The sequence below is a fragment of the Erigeron canadensis genome, chromosome 8 (assembly GCF_010389155.1).
Source record: "Erigeron canadensis isolate Cc75 chromosome 8, C_canadensis_v1, whole genome shotgun sequence".
NCBI lineage: Eukaryota > Viridiplantae > Streptophyta > Magnoliopsida > Asterales > Asteraceae > Erigeron > Erigeron canadensis.
In genome coordinates this window covers 36,863,539-36,879,573 of record NC_057768.1, presented here as the reverse complement: position 1 = coordinate 36,879,573, position 16,035 = coordinate 36,863,539, and the positions used below count along the sequence as shown (strand labels likewise).

General features: G+C 39.2%; 1 protein-coding gene across 1 annotated transcript; it reads right to left on the bottom strand.

Annotated features, from left to right (window-relative positions):
• Window positions 1-4,889: 4,889 nt before the first annotated feature.
• Window positions 4,890-8,855, bottom strand: LOC122610749. The gene has a single exon (XM_043783711.1). It carries the CDS (start codon window positions 8,853-8,855, stop codon window positions 4,890-4,892), a length of 3,966 nt encoding a protein of 1,321 aa, XP_043639646.1.
• Between the last annotated feature and the right edge of the window lie 7,180 nt (window positions 8,856-16,035).

Below are 16,035 nucleotides of genomic sequence, written 5' to 3'. Positions count from 1 at the left end.
TGGTACATCATCAAGCCCCCGAGCCTGGCATTATGTCCTTTCATATTGGTAAGCTGAAAATAGCATTTTTGATTGCCACTTGTTTTTTGAAAAAATATAGCTTCGAATAAAAATACAGATACAGATTCCGGAGAGCCCGTGTGTTGCCGAATGCTTGCTAGGAATCGGAACTTGTGTATACTCCTTTCCCCAAAAAAGAAAAAATAAATTGAGTCTCAAATGGGGGGTTTATCGGAAAAAAAGGAAATATGTTGGTTTTAAATGTTTTTGTTTTTTGTGTATTATGGGGGTGTGTACGTGGGATTCGCTGGAGAGAATCGCCATTAATGTTTCCCTCCAAAGGATAGTGGAACACACGTGGTCGCCCTTGGTGGTCCATCAGTTTCTGCCACTTCGTTAGGGGTACTGTAGCGTCTCCTTTGCATCTATAAATAGTGATCTTTCCTATTCATTTTTCCATTCTCTTTTCTCTAAAATCCTTCGCTCTTCTTTCCTCTTGTCGTAGCCTTCGCAGCCTTAAGTAGTTTCCCGATCATTTTCTGTGAGCTTCCGCAGGTGGGTATTTTTTGTTCTCGTCTTTTACGTTATGGGCAATAGGAAAGATTTGTGTGTTAACTTTTGTAATGTTACGAGGGACGAATTAGTACAATTTTTGGATCAACATAGGTTCCCCTCAGGCCTTCATTGTACACTCCCCCGACCTTCCGATAATGCTAGAATGGCTCCGGTAGGAAAAATAACTTTGTATATGTCTATGTTTGAAATTTCAAACGTCCGTCTACCTTTTACTACCTTTTTCCTTGAGGTTCTTCAGCATTTTAAATGTCATGTGTCTCAGCTAACACCCTTCGGAGCCCTTAGGATAACCATGTTTGAAGCCGTTTGTCATGCGCATGGGTCGGAGCCTACAGTAGATGATTTTCGTAGGTTTTATTGCTTAGGAAGTGATGGGGATTGGTTTACCATCCAGAAGAGACCTGGTTCGAAGCTTCCTGAGTGCATCTACGGAGTGACGGCCTCTATTAAGGTTTGGAAGAGGCGTTTTTTCTATGTCGATGACTCCGTCGTGTCCGCTAAGTACCCTGCCGTTTTAAATATGAAAGGCCACGCTCGAGGCACACTTGCCGATAACAAAACTGAGATTAAATTCAACCCTGAATTGGTAGAGAAGCTTTGTAGACCTACTATGAGTCGTACATTTCCGGAGGCTGTGCTATACTTAGCAAGGCTTAGTGAAGTCTGGTTGTATCATCCAGCGACTCCTAGACTTGTCACTAAAGAGGGGAAGGGTACGGCTCCTCCGACCCTTCCTTTTTAGTTCGAAATTTGATTGTGTTTATTTTGCTCTTAATTTGCATGTCTTTGTATATATTTTTGATTATTTGTACTTTTATTTTCGGTTATGGATTTTTTGGCTTACTTGGGGAGTGACTTGGAAGACATTGACGCTATTCCGGACCTCCCGGAGGGGCAGACTGCTACAGCCGTTGCCCAAGTATCTCATGAGGCGGAGGTTATCATTTTGCAGGAGACTCCGGAGACCATTGCCCGTCGTAAAGCGATTGAAGAAGACTTTGCTAGTCGAAACAAAAATGTCGGTGAAGGAGGGGCCACTAGCGAGGCTGTTGGACAAAGAGGAAACCAAAAAAGAAATTATGAGAAAAAAGAAAAGAAGTCCTGGAAGAAAAAGAAAGAGAAGATTGAAATGGCCCTGGATGATAGTGAGGAGAGACAGGGTGTCGAGGAGAGGGAGTTTGTTCCTGACCCTCCGAGACACGAGAGTGGTAAGAGTTCGACTACTGTCAGGAAGTTAAGAGAAGATGCTAATGTTCTTGTGGAGGATGCCGAAGAAGAGGCCTCTGGGACTGGTAACCCAGAGTCGCAAGAGTCGGAGCCTGTTAGGAGTGATTCTCCTACCCCTCCGAGTGCTCCACAGGTTGGGCCCAATGCAGCTTTCAAGATTGTTTTCCCAACCATTGCCAAAGATAGCTGTCTGGAGGGGGAACATGAGAGAGAGGACTACCTTTCTCGCATTATGGTCCCGGCCCGTTTACAGGAGGTGGCTTCGTTTTCCATGAGGGATCTTCGAGATGCTACGAATGAGACTGCAATAAGACACCTTTCGGAGCAGGTTTGTAGTTGTGACATTTTACTGCTGTTTTTATTGTTATTATTAATTATATCGTACATATTTTTTATTATACTACTTATTATTTGACTTATTTTTATTATTATTTTATGTATATATATAGCGTGACCTCTGGAGACGCGTCGATTTGATGGAAGCAGAATATGACGCAATGAGAAAAAAGTGCAAGGATATGCGCCGGAACATTCAGGAGCTTGAGAGCAAGGATCCGGATCTCCAACCACAAAAATGGGCCGATTTAGAAGCAAACAATGTGATCCTATCAAATCAAGTGCAGATGGAGGAACAGGAGGTGACCTCCCATCGTAACAGATATGAGGCCCTTTTGCAGGAAAAATCAAGAGTTGATGTTGCTTTGCATGAAGAGACGATGAAAGTTAAACAATTGAATCTCCAGCTTGAGGCGCATAGGAGGGTTGAGAGGGACCTTAACCGCAGGGTTGAGGATAGGGATGAGGAGCTTGTTAAACTCAAGGCGGACTGGGGGAGTTGATTAAGGGGATCCCCTCGATCTTTGAGAGATGGGGGCGGTACAAAGTTGCGCCGTAGCTGTGGGCTTCAATCAAGCACTTCTCAAAGTTAAAGCCAAGATTCCAAATCTTGATGTGACACAAATTGAAGGGTATCAGAGGGGAAGTTTCGCAGCATTGAAAGAGGCGGCCCGACAATTTGCTGATAAAAGGTTCGAGTATTTAAATATACTTGCTTCCGACGAGGGACTTTCTGCTGCGGAGATTCTCTCCATTTCTGCCCCCGGCGCTTCCGCACCTACTCAAGCAACTACTTCCTCCGTCCCTTCCGGCTCCGCTCCCCAGAATCCTTAACTCTTGTTTGAAAAATTTGTCATGGTTTGTAATCGACCTCTGTTGGTCATAAACAATATACTTTTACCCTTCTATTGATTGCCTCTTTAATTTGCTTCGGTGTGTTAGTTAATAATTATGTTATGCGTTATACATCGTAGCGCTCGCAGCCACTATTTGGATAAAATCATCACATGTATTTTGCGACATGTTTCAATTGGTTACTCTAAAAAAGTTTATTTTGACCAATCGTAGCGTTCGTGGGTTTAATTGGATAATTTTCAGCATTTCAATTCTGCAAGGCGTAGACTTTGAGTAGTCGTAGCATTTGGAGAATTTAAATAGATAATTTTCAATATTTTAACTCTGCAATGCGTGGACTTTGAGTAGTCGGAGCATTCGGAGAGTTTTATTGGATAAAATTTTCAATATTGCAACTCTGCAATGTGTAGACTTTGAGTAGTCGTAGCATTTGGAGAGTTTAATTAGATAATTTCCAATATTTTAACAATCTCTGCAATGCGTGGACTTTGAGTAGTCGGAGCATTCAGAGAGTTTTATTGGATAAAATTTTCAATATTGCAACTCTGCAATGCGTAGACTTTGAGTAGTCGTAGCATTTGGAGAGTTTAATTAGATAATTTCCAATATTTTAACAATCTCTGCAATGCGTGGACTTTGAGTAGTCGGAGCATTCGGAGAGTTTTATTGGATAAAATTTTCAATATTGCAACTCTGCAATGCGTAGACTTTGAGTAGTCGTAGCATTTGGAAAATTTAATTAGATAATTTCCAATATTTTAACAATCTCTGCAATGCGTGGACTTTGAGTAGTCGGAGCATTCGGAGAGTTTTATTGGATAAAATTTTCAATATTGCAACTTTGCAATGCGTAGACTTTGAGTAGTCGTAGCATTTGGAGAGTATAATTAGATAATTTCCAATATTTGCATTGTTCATGCTTTTGTAAATGTATTTTGGGGAATGGCACATTACCTAGGCTGTGAATAGCCGTAGGGTGTGTATTCATTGATTGATAATGACCGGAGTCTCTATACATGATCAGGTAAGTAAAAAAAAAACCTTTACAAATAGCATTTCTTTAATTGTGTGCCATTCCACATGCGCGGAAGATCCTCTCCTTGAAGTGTAGCAAGTTTGTATGATCCTTTACCACAGGCTTCAGTTACTTTGTACGGTCCTTCCCATTGAAGTCCTAGCTTTCCGACCTTCTCCGCTTTACTTGCATCGTTGTTTCTAAACACATATTCTCCGGGCATGAAGGTTTCTTTTTTGACCCTCAGGTCGTAGTACTTTTTCATTTGAGCTTTGTAACTCGCTTCCTTAATGTAGGCTACTTCTCTTCTTTCTTCCAGCAGGTCCAGGTTTTGCCTTAATTGTGCCTCATTTTCTTCTTCGTTGTTGAGCCTCCGGATGGTTGGTACACATACTTCGGCTGGAATCATTGCTTCAGAGCCATATACTAGGCTAAAAGGTGTTTCTCCGTTGCTTGTCTTCGGAGTTGTTCGCAGAGCCCATAACACTTGGTGTAATTCATCTAACCATCCATTTTGGCATCTGCCCAACCTTGTCTTAATTCCATGGACGATCTGTTTGTTCATTGCCTCAACTTGTCCATTAGCCTGTGGGTGGGCTACGGACGTGAATTTTTGTTGTATTTCCAAATTTTTGCAAAACTCTGGAAATATTCCTTGGCTGAATTGCTTTCCATTATCACTCACTATGACCTGAGGAATCCCGAACCTTGTTACTACTTGTTCCCAGACGAATTTCTCCATTTGCTTTCCAGAAATGGTAATTAAAGGCTTGGCTTCTATCCACTTTGTGAAGTAATCTACGGCTACGACCAAGAATTTTACTTTCCCCGGAGCCTGCGGAAAAGGTCTAACAATATCGATGCCCCATTTAGAAAAAGGCTAAGCTGATGTTACTGGGATGAGCTCATGCTTCGGAGCCTTCGGAACGGTCGCGTGGATTTGGCAAGAATCGCATGCTTGAATTTCTTTCAGAGTGTCGCCATGCATGGATGGCCAATAATATCCCATTTTGGTGATTTTAGCAACCACCATTCTTGCCCCAGCGTGGGCTCCGTAGCATCCGTGATGTACTTCTTGGATTACAGCCTTTGCCTGTTTCGGGCCAACACATCTTAGCAGAGGTCCCATATATGATTTCTTGTACAAACCTTCGTCTCGGAGGATATACTGTGGTGCTTTAATTCTAATCTTCCTTGCTTCCCCCTTGTCTTCGGGCAGCAATCCACTGGTTAGATATTCAATAATGGGTGTCATCCAGGTTTGTCCTTCCTCTTCTACTGGACTTACAACAGTGTCTTCCTCAATGGAGCTTTTTTGTAGTACTTCAACTAATACTTCCTTAGTGAGATGGGCGAAAGAGGTGGAGGCTAATTTGCTTAGAGCGTCCGCTATCTTGTTACGGCTTCTACTGACATTTTGTATCCGGAAGGTTTTGAAACTTTGTCTTACTTGTCTTACTTTCTCCAGATATTTCTTCATCGCCGGCTCCTTTGCTTCATATGTTCCATCCACTTGGAATGCCACAATCTGGGAGTCTACGCAGACATGAATGTGATCTACCTTCATCTGTTTTCCTATTCGTAAGCCCGCTAGCAGTGCCTCATATTCTGCGGCATTATTTGATGCCTTAAAATCAAAACGCAGAGCATATGTGAACTCTTTTCCTTCTGGGCTTGTTAGGATGAGGCCGGCTCCGGAACCATCTGCACTTGAGGCTCCGTCCGTAAATAACTTCCAAGCTTTCAAATCTTCCGGCTCTTCCGGCTTCACTTGTATGACTTTTCTTTTCTTTGTTTCATTTACTGGAACTTCGGCAAGAAAATCTGCTAGAATTTGGCCTTTTATCGCATTTCTCGGTTTGAATTCAATTTCGTGTTCTCCCAATTCGACTGCCCATTTTGCCAGTCTTCCCGAAACCTCCGGCCTGGTCAGTACCTGTTTGATGGGCTTATCCGTTAGTACCTGAATGGGATATGCCTGAAAGTATCTCCGGAGCCTTCGGGCTGCATGGATTAAAGCTAGAGCAAGCTTCTCAATTTCAGGATATCTTGTTTCTGGTGCTTGTAGGATCCTGCTCACATAATATATCGGCTGTTGGACTCCCTTCCGGTTCACTAGTAAGACTGCACTTATAGTATCTCCGGAAGCTGCCAGGTACACCTGGAGAGTTTCTCCGGGAAATGGGGCAGTCATTGTTGGTAACCGGCACAAGTAATTTTTTAATTCTATAAAAGCTTTCTGCGCCTCCTTCGTCCATCTGAAATTTTGCTTCTCCAGACATCCTTTGAGCGTATGAAAGAAGGGCAAAGATTTATCCGCAGATTTTGACAAAAATCTATGAAGTGCCGCAAGTTTGCCATTGAGGCTCTGGACCTCCTTGAGGGCTTGCGGAGGCTTCATATTTTGGACGTCTTTCACTTTTTCCGGATCCGCTCTAAAACCTTCCTTTGTGATCACATGGCCAAGAAACTGACCCTCCTCCACACCAAAAGAACACTTTTTAGGATTTAACTTCATGTTGATCGACCGCAGGGTTCGGAATGTTTCTTCAATATCCAGAAGCATATCGTCTTCGGCCCGACTTTTAATGACCATATCATCAACGTAGGTTTCTAGATTCCTTCCAATTTGTCCCCCAAAAGCTTTATCCACCAACTTTTGGTATGTTGCTCCGGCGTTCTTTAAGCCAAAAGGCATTTTTTTATAACAAAAAATTCCTTCAGATGTATAAAAGGCCGTCTTGTCTTCATCATCTGGATGCATCTGAATTTGGTGGTAGCCTTTGTAAGCGTCTAGAAAACACTTTAGACGGAAGCCTACGAGGGATTCAATTTTCCAATCAATTTCCGGAAGTGGGTAACAGTCCTTCGGGCAAGCTTTATTAATGTCAGTAAAATCGACACACATCCTCCACCCTCCGTCGTGCTTCCTAACCATTACCAGGTTAGCTACCCAGCTTTGGTATTTTACTTCTCGGAGGATGCCAGCCTTTACCAAGTCTTCCACTTGCAGTTTTACAGCTTTGCTCCGATCCGGGGCTAGGCTCCGGCGCTTCTGTTTGATGGGCTCCAGATGTGGTCTTGTATTTAAGCAATGTTGCGTATCGAAAGATTCTCCATTTATCATTAGTTTCCTTGGAATCCCCGTCATGTCTGTCGGTGTCCACGCGAATACATCTTTGTTTTTTTCCAAAATTTCTTTAAGCCTTCTTTTGTATTCTGTTGGTAATTTCCTTCCAATCATCACATGTTGGTCCGGATGCTCCTTATTAATGAAGAGTTTTTCTATTTCAACTTCAAGATTCTCATTATTTTTTGAGCATTCCCCGACTTCCGGAATCGAAATCTGGGAACATTGGACTTCCTGCCGAGGCTCCATCTTAACAAACCCGATGCCCTTTGGAGTTGGGAATTTCACAATTGCATGAATTGGAGACGGTACCATTCCTAATTTTTTCATTGCTGGCCTTCCGAGTATGATGTTGTATGGTGATTCCGCCCGAACTATGACAAAAGTTAGGGCCTCGGAACGGGTGCGCGGAGCATTTCCAATAGTGACATCTAGGGTAATTTCCCCCAAAGACCATGTTCTTTCGTTTGAAAATCCCACCAACGGGCTTATGTTGTCCTTTCGTTTTTTCCTCAGAATGGCATTTAATTTTAAAAAACAATGCTCATACATAATTTCACATCCGCTTCCAGTATCTAAATGTACCCTTTTTATCGGATGGTTTCCCACAATGGCCCCAATTATGATTGGTGCATCCGAAGCTTCCTCATCTCCGACCGGAGGGAAGTTTATTGAAACTTTTTTCCATGCTTCTGATCTCGGAACCCTCTGTTCTGGTGTCGGATGCTCCGGAATGACCGTAGCAATGAGCTCTTCTAATGGCTCCACTTTTGCTTCCGGGGCCTCGATTACGGGATTTTTCCCATGATTGTTTCTTTGGACTAGTTCCTTGATACCTTTCAATAACATCGAATACTTTCCAGACTTTACTGCCTCCTCGACTTTGCCTTTAAAAACCTTGCATTCATTTGTTTCATGACCGTAGCGATTGTGAAACTCGCAAAACTTGGTCATATCTTTACCTCGGAGGTTTCCCTTTGACGGAGCCTTTTCTGTTGCCAAAATATCACGGGTATTTCTTGGGTGCTGAAAACTGTGTTGCCCTCCGGAAGGCCCTCCTTGCTGTCTGTTAAATGGCGTCGTCCGGAACCTCTCATGCCGAGAGTGCCTGTTCCTTCTACTTCGATCCATTTCTTTGCCATAGGCCGGGTTGGTAACTCCGCCGGCCGTCTCCTTTCCCACAAGAAAGGTATAAGTCTTGTCCATCAACACTGTATATTCCCGCGGGAGATCCGTAGAGAGGAACTCTACTAGCGGCTGGAATCGTAACCCATGGACAAATCCTGAAATCTTCTGGTTTTCACTGAGACCTTTCATTAGTGTTGTTTCATCCGTGTAGCGAGTGATATATTGGCGGATGCTTTCATTCTCCCTTCTCTTTATGTTATGGGCTTCCAAGTGCATTTTCTTGTATTTTCTTTGTTGGCTGAAATGCGAACGAAATTTAGTTTTCAAATCTTCAAAGCTAGTGATGCTTCCTTCCGGCTGAGCATCTAACCAAACACGTGCCAAATCTTTTAAAGTGAGTGCAAACATATGACATGCAATCGGAACGTTCCATCTCTGCATTCGGATCATTCCATTAAAGTGTTTCAAGTGATTGTCTGGATCCTCCTTTCCGTCATACATTTCTATTCCTTTTGGCAATCCCCCCTCCGGTAGCGGGTAGTCTTCGATCCATTGTACGAAAGGTCCTGGTTCCGTATGAACTATCATATCTTCGTCACTTGGGAACCATTCCGCAGGGTGTGGAGCATGTCTTGTATCATTGGGAGTATGTGATTGATAGTAATTTTGTGCTTGTTTTCTACCAGGCTGCGGGGTCAAGAAGTGGACGTGTGCACTCCTTGATCCCCTGGTAGGTTGCGGAGTATAGAATTATTGGGTATTTGTGCTTGCGTAATGACTGTAGCGTGGAGGCGAATTATAGGCATGGTAATTATAATTATATGTCTGCCCTGATGTGCGAACATGCTCTCTTGCCAATGGCGGAAGGTCCGGACTGTTTGAATATTCTTCATAGTGATAACCAAAGTCTCTTCTCGGGAACTCTTCGAAATGGACCCTTGCTCTTGACCTGTCTCCGGGAGCTCTGTGGGCCGGAGTTTCTGCCTCCAAATCTTCCTCTGCTGCCTCCGCTCCATCGGAGTAAGTTAGCCTTGTTCGGACACTTCGCCTGTCGACTTGTCTAAGGTACTCCCTTAAAAGTGGTGTAAACTCCTCTATCTGCCTAGCCGTCGGAAGGGCCGTAGGTGTTGTTCTTGAGGTTTCAAACCCCGGAGGTGACTGTGGGTCACCGTCATCTGCCATTTTCGTACAAGATTATGGTTGCTTTCGTGTGGATGGCGCCACTTGTTTAAGCGTAATGTTACACTTAAATTAATAGGGGTTTAATCTAGTATAAGAAAATGGGCTTAGGGTGATAATGAATGTTTTATGGCTTGTTGGCGGTTCCTCAATAGTATGAGACCATGGAGATCTCACGCCACCAAGTATATATATGTGTGTGTTTTGAATGCATTGAGGTCTCATAAGACCTTGGGAGGGTATTTATAGGCCTCCTACGTAGGGTTTGGGAGTTGGGCCTAACGATCGTCCTAACGGTCGGCCTAACGGTATCCTCCGACATGTCTACGTTACCATTAGCCAGCTGTGTCAAAGTTATTGGTCCAGGAGACACGAGCATGAGCTATTCGTACTAATGCACATGCTCTTGTACTATTTGTCTACGAGTCAGGCGGAGAGTTCGGAGCCTTTTTAATATCTTAAACTGCTCCTAATCCTTGCAGACTATAAGTGAGCCGGAGGCTCCGGAGGTTTAAGTATGGTACATCATCAGGAGCTAATGGCGAGATGGAAGCGAGATGGCGAAATGGGCGTGATATCCACCCCCACTGCAGCGAGCTGGTGGCGAGATGGAAGGGAGCGAGCTTTCATCTCGCAGAAGGTTGGAACGTTTAGGGTTTAGGGGACCGTTAGAGGGGGGTTAAATGAAAATAATTCAAACGGTCACTGAGGCAAAAGTGCATCTTTTCCGAAGTAAAGGGTTTCATTTGTACCCACAAAACCTGAAACTTCCATTGTTATATATATATATATATATACACACGGTTCATATATACATAAACACAAACATATATACACCATTTCTTCCTTCATGGTGCCAATGAGTTCGACCCGTTTCCCGACTCACGAAGAAGATGTCGTGCCCGAAACTCAAATGGAGGACCCACTAGGTAAAACTTTAGCCGATTGTTTCTGTTTTTGTTTTTTTGATTCGGTTTGATAGTTTGATAGTTATATATATATATATATATGAGAACTATAAGTTTCTGTTTTCGTTTATAGATATTTTTTGAGTTTATATTTTATTGCGATGTGTTGATATATGTAGCCGATTATGTATATAGATTGGTAGCTATATAGATTGATATATATATATATATATATATATATATATATATTCTGTTTTGTGTTCTTGTATGTAGAGATAGCCGATTATGTTCTTGTATATAGATATATGTAGCCGATTCTGTTTTGTGTTCTTGTATATAGAGATAGGTAGCCGATTCCGATCTTGATGCTGTTTTGTGTTCTTGTTTATATTTTCCGTTCTTGATTCTGTTCTTGATAGGGTTTATAATGCAAAATTATTAATGTTAAGGATAAATAATGTAAATTTTAAATAAAAAGTTGAATGTTTCGGTTGCTACTAAAAAAGTTTAAAAAATAGGTTAGAGGGTTGAAAGAGGTAAAGTATTTTGATTGGTTATTTAAAGGGAGATGAGTCATCCGACTCCCTCCCCCTTATATGTGAAGTAACACTACTCCCAAAACCACCTTGTCATTTTAATTCAACTTTATGTTGAGTATTAACTTTTTTTTTTTTTTATCATGTCACTAGTTTAATTAAACAAGCATAGTGCTCATGCATTTAACAGAGGTTGAGATGAAAGGTGGTGGTGGAGATCGAGGGAGGCAGTGAAAAAGGAGGGCGGCGGCAGAGAGTGCTAAAAGGTCGATAAGAGTGTGTTATGATTAGAGAGAGTGGGGAAAAGAGGATATATAAGAGTTTTATGTTTAAATAGCTAGGGGTATTTTAGAAAAAAAAATTGTTTAATCTCTTAATCTTATTTCTCTTTATAAGGGAGTATAGATTAAATAGATAAATAATATAAAAAATACTCAATACACAAAGTTAAAACTACCTAACCGATTGATTAAAGTACTATACAGTACACGATTAATAAAATAATTACAAGTTATAAATTAACTAAATTGCGATTACAACATGTTAGAAAAAGTTATGACTATATAAACCAAAGCTTTCGAAATCGATATATTAATGGTAGTTTAGCACTTGTGACATATATAATCATCATTATTTTTATATTGAACAATAGGTTTGAACGAACACGCGATGGTGCTACGAAGATATATCTATCAGAAAATGATAAATTCTCTTAACCAAATATATACACACACACATATATAATGTTAGGTAAAGCATGCAGTATCTATCTTAGATTCTTAGGTAAAGCTGAGGGGGGATTATGTAAAATTCAGGGAAAGGTTATGTAAAATTCAGAGGAGGCTATGTATGTTTATCAAATTCAAAAGTTTAATTTGTAACTTTTTTTAAAGGGAAAAATCCATAAAAAGGTAACCTATTTACACAAATTTCATATTAAAGGTAACCTATTTTGTTTTCGTCTATTTAAAGGACTCTATTTTCAAAAATTTCCTAATAAAGAGTATCTCGTTAGTTTGGGACAGACAACGCCCGTTTAGTGCCACATCACCGATGCCACGTCATCAGATATGCAAATGCTTGTTGCGTAACTTATGCAAATGAGTGATTCTAAGAAAGAAGATGAACAACTACAGCCGGAAAAGTCCATGATTTGTTGATTTTAAGTCATTGAGTGGCAAGTTAAACTTTTAAGTTCTTCAAAATAAAAAAGTCATCATTTTTGTTTCTCAAAGCTACACTAGAATTCACGTGATAGATTCCTTTTTGTTTACTGTTCACTTTTATTATTTAAAAAAAATAAAAACAAGAAAACAAGAAAAAGTGTCTTGAATATTTTGAACAACTTTTGTCTTCAATTCCGTAATGTTTGTGCATCATATTGAACTGAATTTCATCCGGTTTTCTTCGCAGAGAGATTCTGAGCAGAATGATGTGTTTATTTTTCCGATCAACTGAGATTTGATGTCGGTTGAATTTTCCAGCGACGTGACACATTTTCAGGCGAGTGTCATAATCGAACTCTGTTAGTCAGGGTTTGTGTGGAATTGATTTGTGAGTATTTTGGTGGTGATTTATAGTCTTAATTCGAAAAAACGAGGGAGTTGTAACGATTTTTGATTTTTTGGCGAGTTGCTGGCGAGCTTCGAATCTGAATATTTTTGCTGAGGGATTGTTCGCGATTCGATTTAGTGTTTTTTGGTACCATTATCGAGTTCTAATTTGAAGAAACTTGGGAGAAATCGGACTTTGAAGATTTCCGACGTGTTTTTGCATTTTCCGGGAGGTTATGTTTTGCAAATAGACTTTTCCGGTCGTCTTTGTTCATCTTCTTTTCTGGAATCACTCATTTGCAGAAATCACAAAACAAACATTTGCAGATCTAATGAGGTGGCATCGGTGACATGACACTTAACGGGCGTCGTCTGTCAAAAACTAACGAGATACCCTTTATTAGGAAATTTTTCGAAATTAGGTCCTTTTAAGAGACGAAAACAAAATAGGATACCTTTAATAGGAAAATTGTATAAATAGGTTACCTTTTTATGGATTCTTCCCTATTTAGTAACAGTACCTAAACTTAGGTAAAATATGCAGTACGGATCATTTTACATATAGGGAGAATTTCATATATGGCCCATATTAACACCCTAATTACACATTTACCCAATTTAAATTAATAATTACATATATATCCAAAATTTATTTAGATTATATCATATTTATCCATTGTGTTATAAAATGATGTATAATCAAGTTTACTCAATAAATTCTCTATTTGTCCTTTCTAACTAACAACCAATTACATTTTAACCGAATTATATAAGTAATTCACAAAGTGAACCCCTACAAGATCTAAACACATCTCGAAGCTGCAATTACACATATGTGATCGGGTATGAATTAGTAGAGCAAAAGACACACACACTGTAAGAAAGCTTTTGTATATCCAAGTAATAATAAGGATGTCAACGTGCAAGAAAAACCCGTAACCAGCGGATACCTATTTGTCATGGACTGAGAAATTTTAATAAATTTATCTGTGGATACGATACGGATATAAATATGTAACCATTTGCGGGTCGTGGACGGATAAGGGGTACACTATATCCGTCATGGATAAATTTGCGAACTCGTATTTTTTTAGCAAAACTTTAGCTTGAAGTTTTAAGGGTACTCTTAACGATTGACATAAATTCATGATGATACATTTTATATGCAAATTTATGTAAATAATGTCAAATTATTGTATGAAATATTATTGTGCATTATAACAAGAAATACAAGCAGTTTGGGTTAACTAAACAAATAATATGACATAATCATCTTTTTTAAGGCAAGCAAGATCATAGGTCTATTTCCATATGTATATGTGATTATAAATCATTTTATAACACAATGGATAAATATGATATAAGCTAAACAAAATTTAGATATATATGTAATTATTAATTTAAGTTAGGTAAATATGTAATTATGGTGCCAATATGGGACATATATGAAATTTTTCCATATATATATATATATATAATATAATTACTAATTGTGTTAATGAAAATATATTTATTTTAATTTCCTAAAAATCATATGATAACAGTTTTCTTATATAACAACATATTTAACTTAGTATCTTGCATAAAAATTTAGTTAATTAGTATTAGTATATCTATAATCTATATCTATAAACAAATATCTATAATATCTACGATACATTGTAAAGGAGAAACACTTTTTATTTTAATTTTTCAATTAATGAATTAAAATACATAATATACCTCTCTTCTTTATTCCCTAATTGAAACATCTCTACTTAATATATCTATAATACCCTTAAATCTCAACCACTTACTTTCTTACCTCTCCTTAAATCTCAACTACTTATTTTTTTCTCTCTATTTCAAAAATTATTCTATTTCTCTAATTCATTCAAAATCTTTTATCTGAAAAACCGTATATCGATAAATTATAAAAATTGTATGGGTATTCTTAAAATGTCATGCTCTTTCATTAGAGATGTCATTCGATATACTTTCCATGAATTTTTAAATCCGGGGACGGAGCCTGTACGTCTAAAGCATTTGACTATCACACTCTATGACTTATCATCTCCTATGACCTATCACCCCACCATCTCACCGCCGCAACGCGGGAGTACTTTTTGTCGTATAATAAAATTTCCGGAGTATTGTTGATTAAATATTTGGTTGGATGTGAATTTAAAATTTAATATATATATATATATATATATATATATATATATATATATTGTTTTTTTGCATATTTGAAGATGAAAAAAGAACCTTAATTAATAATCTTTTTTCCTTTCTAAATCAAAGTTAAAGCTTGTCATTTGAACAAGCTTCCTTTTTCTTTTGAACAGGCTTCTTTTTCACTTCTATTTAGAGCTTATACTTTTTGAGAAAACAAAAGTTTAAAGGTTAAAGTATTAAAAGGTTATAAAAGCTACGTGCCAACGTCTTTATGGGATGGTGACAATGCTATTACTATATTAGCGATATCAGTTTTTACAACAAAAGCAATTGTACACCTAAAAATATGTTAGTGAAACACGCATGGACTTCCCATACACTTTCGCACCGTACGTTCACAGCTAACATTTAACGGGTTTGAGAAAAGTGATCGTTTTGACGAGCTTTGCTTGGAAGAAAAAGAGTAAATTATACTTTTCGTCCCTAAAGTTGACATGTTTTTCACTTTTGATCTCTAAACTTTAAAAATTACAATTTTGACCCTAAAGTTGCTCAATTTTTTCAATAACCGTCCTTTGGCCTTACAGCGTTAAAAAATAACCGTTAACGTACGCACGTGCTAGACACGTGAGGGCACTAATGTCATTTCACCTTACACCGAGGGACGAAAAGTGAAAAAAATAGTTACTTGAGGGACGAAAAGTGAAAAAATAGCTACTTGAGGGACGAAAAATGAAAATCATACAAATAAACTTATTCTTCCATTCTTTTTTTCCGATCGTCTTCTCCGATCATTTTTATCGATGGAATTTTCCGACTTTGAATCCAAATCTATAGCACAACCAAAATCATTTACTCAAATTCATGACATTCAAAACACAACCAATCAAATAAATTATAATTCAAACATGTCAGTCATTTTTTTTTTCTTTTTTAAATTTTGATTTTAATTGAAAGGAAGACGGTGGATGCTGGTGATTCTAGGTGGTGGCGGTTGGTTGGTGGTGAATGTAGACGGCAGTGGTTGGAGGTGACTGTAGATGACAGTGTTTGGTGGTAATTGTAAGCAGTGGTGGCTGGTGGTGATTGTAGGCAGTGGTGGCTGGTGGTGATTGTAGGCAGTGGTGGCTGGTGGTGATTGTAGGCTGTGGTGGCTGGTGTTGATTGTAGTGGCTAGTGGTAATTATAGGCGGCGGTGGCTATGGGTGGCAATTGCTCGTGGTGGTTATAGACGGCGGTGGCTGGTGCTGGTTACGGACGACGGTGACTGGTAGCGAGGCTGTTGGTGGTGGTTATTAGGTGGTGGTGATTGGAGAGACTTGGGGTAAAAAGAAAATAAATGTGTAGTCGGAAAATTTCATCGGAAAAGAAAGAATGGAAGAATAAATTTATTTGTATGATTTTCATTTTTCGTCCCTCAAGTAGCTATTTTTTC

Coding starts and splice junctions, on each gene's coding strand:
- LOC122610749 (XM_043783711.1), bottom strand. CDS start 8,855: ATGATAGTTCATACGGAACCAGGACCTTTCGTACAATGGATCGAAGAC.